Source organism: Bemisia tabaci, chromosome 6 (assembly GCF_918797505.1).
Source record: "Bemisia tabaci chromosome 6, PGI_BMITA_v3".
Lineage (NCBI taxonomy): Eukaryota > Metazoa > Arthropoda > Insecta > Hemiptera > Aleyrodidae > Bemisia > Bemisia tabaci.
The window spans coordinates 21,907,408-21,913,407 of record NC_092798.1 but is presented as its reverse complement, the minus strand read 5'-3'; the positions used below and the strand labels follow the sequence as shown (position 1 = coordinate 21,913,407).

Sequence of the window (6,000 nt, the reverse complement as noted above, 5' to 3'; positions counted from 1 at the left end):
GGCTCTAATAGTTAATGCTCAAAGATAGACTTTATCACAGTTTCCTATATCTTCCTTCCCACTATTTTTAACACCGAGCTAGAGGTTTAATGCAAATTTCTAAGGTTATTTTCTGAGTTTCTGAGGTTTTTGAGAGGTTAAGTAAATTTCTGTGCGATTTAATCGTGCCTCATACACATGCATCAGTGCACACTGCACATGCATCATAAATAGCTCATCATTGGTGCAAATAAAGATTATATTATTGTTAAAGTCATCATGGTTTCTTCATTTCAAATTAGAATCAGATTAAAGAAATGCATACTATAATTTGACGATAGTAAAGCGTCTCAGAACGGCTGCGATTTAACGATTTACTGTAATTATTTCATTACTCTCTAATTTACGCAACGCCCTTTTCCCAACCAATAAGGAACGCAAAAATATCGGAGCGGTTTTTAGAATCTTTCCGATTAAGTTCTATTATTTCTATACCCTGCGGCTTAAAACTGAACTCCTCGTAGGCTTGACATAAAGTTAGGTTTGTAATTTAATAAATGCGAAAAAACCGCAGCGGAAATCCATATGCGTTTTTTCCAAATGGCAGTATTGATAAAAAACTGAAAGAAAATAATCAAAGTGGTGGATAATTCGTCATCAGTAATATGCTCTTGTGTGTGCTTTTCGGGTAATTGGGTTCGTACATTTTGGTTCACTAGATTTGAAACTAATCCGTTGGAATTGATCACGCGGCGCGGACAAAGAATATTTGGCGAATAAAATTATAGTGAAGGAGAAGTGTAAGTGAACTCTTGGGATATGCACATTTTTATAGAATTTTTGCGCAAACGAATGAACGAATTTTCACAAACTTTTTAAAAGTGGTGAAACAATGTGCGAAACCAATGGCTCGACGACACTCGTGACTACCCTGAGGGCCTAAGGCGTATTGGCTGAGTCAGAGGCTGAATGAGGACGTTAACCAACTTGAAGGAATAGCATACCAAGCTGCAACCATGGAGATGGCTTCGCAAACGGTCCTCAACCCAGCGGAAGCAGGTGAGGCCAACTTCCAATTCTTTGCAGCAGACTGTTTATGTGATCAAAATTATATAACGAAAAAAACCAACGATGAATCGTGTGAGATAGCCATAATTTGGCTAAATAATTATTTTTTAGAAGTAATTAAAATTTTCTAAAGATACCCCAGTGAATGTTTGCTGAACCATCACACCTCAATGCGCATGACATATTAAAATATTAAAAAAGATAAAGTAGCATAAATACGAAATTCTGTATATAAGATTACTTTATTGGGCAGTTTTGAGCAGTTTTTCAATGAAAATCCAATAAATCGTCAAAATTTTAGAGAGGGCGGCAGAGATTATGAAATCAGGATCTTCTTTCAAGACAGTGAAACCAATTTTAGTGACAGCCGGCAATTTTGCCCCCCCCCCCCCCCGCCCTCACCTCCCCCCAGGATTATGAACTCGATCAAAATTTAGACGAAATGATGCCTTAAGGAGTTACTTGCCTTTTACTTTGAATGACACGTTTTTGCAGTAACAAAAAATCCCATGAAATATTTGACATTTAGACTACATTTTGCAGTTTGGAACTACAATTTCTGGCTCGGTTTGGAAACAACGTATGTACCATTAGTTTCCCTATGCAGATATGTGTTTTTACGTGCGAGCCAAAATTTTAGTTCTTTATTGTAAAATGCGGCACATTTCCATCTTCAAAAACTCCCCCTAAGAAAGATTTGAACTGGGGGGGGGGGGGCTGAGAGCAAAATCTATTCAAGGGGGTTTGATGTTGTGTTGAAAGAGTGCTTTACGAAGGTGAGAGAGGGGTTGAAAAATCGGAACAAGTAATTTAATTAAGAGCTAAATAGCCCCCCTTCCCCGAAGCTCCCTGGGCAGCGTAAGTGTGAATGAGGGGTTAGCCACCCTCGACGTAGCCGCCATGCCACACTCCGGGTGTCGGGACGTCAGGTCGCGCATCAGTTTCGCGCGCCGGGTCTCACGCGTGGCGCGTCGCGTCGCGACACGACGTCGCATAAGTTCGATTATAAATTCGGCCTTGATCTCCATGCTTTTTTAATTAGTATCAATACTTGGCGTAGAGCGCGCTACTGCACTACTTGCCGAGAAAGAAATGATAGACGCAGGATTGGCAATTTCGAGTGACGCCGCGCGCCGGAAGGACACTTTCTTCGCGACCGACGCTCAAATTTCGGTGTGTGCTCGTCCCTTGCCCGTCCGACAGCATGATCGCGGTACCAGGTTCGATTCCCGGTTTAGTGACGTCATGTCAGCGTCTCTCGATTTTCGCCGAAACCTGTGCGTCCGGATAGCGTGTCCTCTCAATTTGGTAGTCATTGAATTTTTCTTGTTCCGTGGTCGACAATGACTCATTGTTAATTGCAATTTTTTAGCCCCAAAATCGGATGTTTTTGGTGATGTTTTTGAGAGCCTTACAGCTTGGAAAGATAGGATTGCAGTCTGCGAGGGAATATTCATTGAGCGGTACTTGCCGATACCTACCGGATAATTGTCACCGGTTCGAATGACTTAATCGCGAAATTTGAACATCACTCATGTAGGTAGACCCGATAGTGCTTTATAATTTCCCCTTCTTATTTTTAAGTTTGAAGGATAAACCTGCAAGCATTTTCTGACTTAGAAGCTGAATGAGTGGAGAGGTCAGTTTGTAAGGTATCTCTTGTATTTTGTAGGTATAGTCGGGAGGAGGAAAAAAAAACTGATTCTCTCTTTGACCCTCTTCGAAAGGTAGATTCTCTATTCAAGTTTTTGAACCGGTATCGCAGTCGAGATTTTGCATCAATACCACTTATTTATATCTATTTTTATTGCGTATACCCTCTCAATGTATATTCTTCGAGACCTTCAATTTTCTCTTGGCTATATCTAAAAATGTGGGGTTTGTTAATGTATCGCGTATAAATGAATGCTTGACAGACACACAATGCTGTATCAGCACCTCATCCCGGAAAAGTGTAAGCACGCAATGCCAAGGAAGTATTCCGCGAGTATTTAAACTTTTTCTAGGTACTAATTTACCCGCCCAGTAAATGAGAAATAGAGGAAGTTATACGTCACCAATCGTTTTAAATTCGTAGCAAATCTTAGGTCAGATACAACTTTAACTCAGTAAAATTCTGAGGTCAACTTTCCTATATAATAGCTGGATCAAAGTGAACAGATGAGACGCTGTTTTGATTAGCCTAGATCGTCAAGAACGTTTCTCTGCACGTATATCCTATACCCCCCCCCCCTCCCCAAAAAAAGGGTAAGGGTAAAGCCCCAGGAATATATTTTCATATCACTATTTAAGATGTAATACAAGGTGATTGGACTGAAAAAGGTTCCTTTCTCCCAAAAAATGTTTAAGCAAAGGACATGCTTTGAGAGATGTTGTCAGTCAAAGTTATTCATTCACCGATCAATAAATCAACAAATTTTACACGAAGAAACGAACATCACATCCGCGGCTCAAAATCATCTAATTGACTAGATTTCAAACACTATCGTGACTTAGATTGAGAGTAGAATCGTCAAAAAATGTTTGTTAAATAAAATAATAGAGTTTGGGTTTTTTTTCTTCATCTCTTTTGGTTCTCCATATTGGTGCCAGTGACGTGGCGACTGTGGCGTGCTGCGCAACATATCAGATTGATCTGCCATTTTAACCCATGAAAAAGGATCGATAAACAGGATGTTCGCAACGAATACCTTAATAATAGATTCTTTATCATAGCTTCAAATGAGGAAATATCGATAATCGATCATTCACGCCTCGCCACTGTTAGATACATTTAAAGAAGAAAAAGATCGATTAAGGCTCTAATATACTGGTTGAGACTACAAATTTCATTCAGACAGTTCCCACCTAATACTTTTTTACATTTAGGAGTCACTTATTTTACTTCAAAACAAATGTCTTGAATAACTATTACTTTTGACCTGGACAATACTTCTCTCGTGGTTCAAAAACAATACTTTTGTTAATGTTTCAAAACAAAGTTCTTTTTTTTTTTTATTTATTTTTTTTTTCACCCCATCTTTTTCGAGGTATATGTCAGTATTTGGAAAGGTTTGAAGATTGAATTAGCGATTATAGAATAGGAGAAAATGCAGAAATGGCTAGATCCATAGAATTTGTTTTCAATACTGCTTTTAATTAACCCGTTTCGTGGAAATGTATTCGCGTCTTTTTGTGACGTATAGAGTTGTCAGATCCCTATTAAAATGTAGCGATTTCAGTCTGTTGCGTATTCTATAATAAGCTACAGCGACTCCGAAAAAAGGTACTGGCCCACTCTCTCAATTAAGAAAAAAAAAAGAAGACAAGACCGTATTTGATTTATTACGCTGTTTTTAGATGGGGGATGAAAAATAAGTCTAGATCGCGACGGAGAAGAAAAAAATGACGGATTTTATATTCCACCTGACATTGTCGCGGAAAATCGGAAATCATCTGCTTCCATTCAATCGATTCGCGTTTTTTTTTACATCACAGAGGACTGGAAAAAAGTATAGTACCCATTTCAATAGGTAAATAATTGTATCGGAAACAGCGTAGAAAGCTCTGTAATACCAACGCTTACACGTATGAAAGAAATACGTATGGGGGCAGAGGGGGGGGGGGGAGGAGGAGGAAGGGCCGCAGCCATGTCCAGACAGCTTTCTGCTGCTCCTCTCTGATCAAAATGAGTTCAATGAACGTGAACCTTTGTGTCTTCCACTAAAGTATAAAATCAATTAAATTAAGCGCATATGATGAACGCATACACATTCATTTCAGGAGGAGGTGGGGTTCTTTTCTTCCTTAGTTTGTATAAGTCGCAGGCGATTAGTCAAATCAGGCGTTTCATCAAATGCCGAGGCAAATAGTCAAATTTTGACGGATTACGAAATTTTGTAATTTATGGCGAAGAACTCGCGAATTTACAATATTTTGGGAAACTTAACTCACCAAATCTATGATCTCTTCTCCTTCCTTCCTCTACTCACATGCTAAGATGGACAATATATTTTTACATTTGGAAAACAATTTTACATTGTAAGGACATGCTGAAGATTGCAAGATAAATGTTCTTTAGGAGCTAAAACATCGTTGCCAAAATACTTTTGGTAAAGATGATGACACGTTTTTCTCAGAAATTCATTCTTCAGGCGTGATGCACTTCTTCTTATCATCCAGCACATAAGCATGTGAGTAAGATAATTTATAAAAGTAAAATAAATGTTACTGATCACAGAACACCGACACTTGCAAATAAAATAAGTCAAGAGCAAAAGTTATGAACAAGTAAGATCCAAAATCCTCTTTTAAATTTTAGGGTAAGCCGAGATATAATATTATCCTCGAGGATTAGTTTTCCATCGAGCTGAAATGACACCTTCCCTTCGGCCTAAAATAGTCTTCCAGAAAAGGCCATTGGTTGCAATTTTACAGGGTTTTCCCCATTCTTCTTGTAAGTTTTTAATTACGAATCTGCGAAAAATGTTTGTCCATACCACGGAAAAGTCAGGAACGAGGCTTCCGGCTTTAATTTTACAGTCATTTTATTACATCCGATTACAATGTAAGTCGAGTGTACCTCTAGCGATTGCACTTTGAATTTCAAGCAGTCACTTTGAACCAAAAATGCCGATTTTGGGAGCTCTCTTCGATGGAACTGAATAAAAATGGAATTGATTTGGCGAGTTTGGTGATAAAAACTCCGTAACGAACTGGATAACACCATTTGGCTGAAACATGATCGACAACGCACATTTTGTTTATTATTATGATCATATTGCAGCTCAAGATGCTGATTTTATTCAAATTCACATCACTACGAAAGTCAGTAAGTAAAGTACCCTCAGTGTGGGTGAGTTCAAATAAGCGTCTAATCTGGTGTCCCGAGCTGTTTTAATCGTCATAATCTGAGAAACATGGGCAAATCAAATTTTTTTCTCATTTTCCACACTATTGTTGACTATTACATGC

The 6,000-nt window shown here is 38.6% G+C and overlaps 1 protein-coding gene across 3 annotated transcripts in view; it reads left to right on the top strand.

Moving 5' to 3' along the window:
- The first annotated feature begins 583 nt into the window (after positions 1 to 583).
- The window catches only part of HisT (Histamine transporter), a 55,199-nt gene continuing 49,782 nt past the window's right edge, over positions 584 to 6,000 (top strand). The window contains exons 1-2 of one of the 3 annotated variants that reach the window (XM_019057091.2): positions 2,163 to 2,355; positions 5,637 to 5,857. In XM_019057091.2, coding sequence (XP_018912636.1) covers positions 5,767 to 5,857 — 91 coding nt within the window. In that variant the 5' untranslated portion in view covers positions 2,163 to 2,355; positions 5,637 to 5,766. Of the gene's footprint in view, positions 1,039 to 2,162; positions 2,584 to 5,636; positions 5,858 to 6,000 lie in introns of those variants that run through there. The other 2 variants (XM_019057085.2, XM_019057097.2) reach the window with 2 other exon arrangements.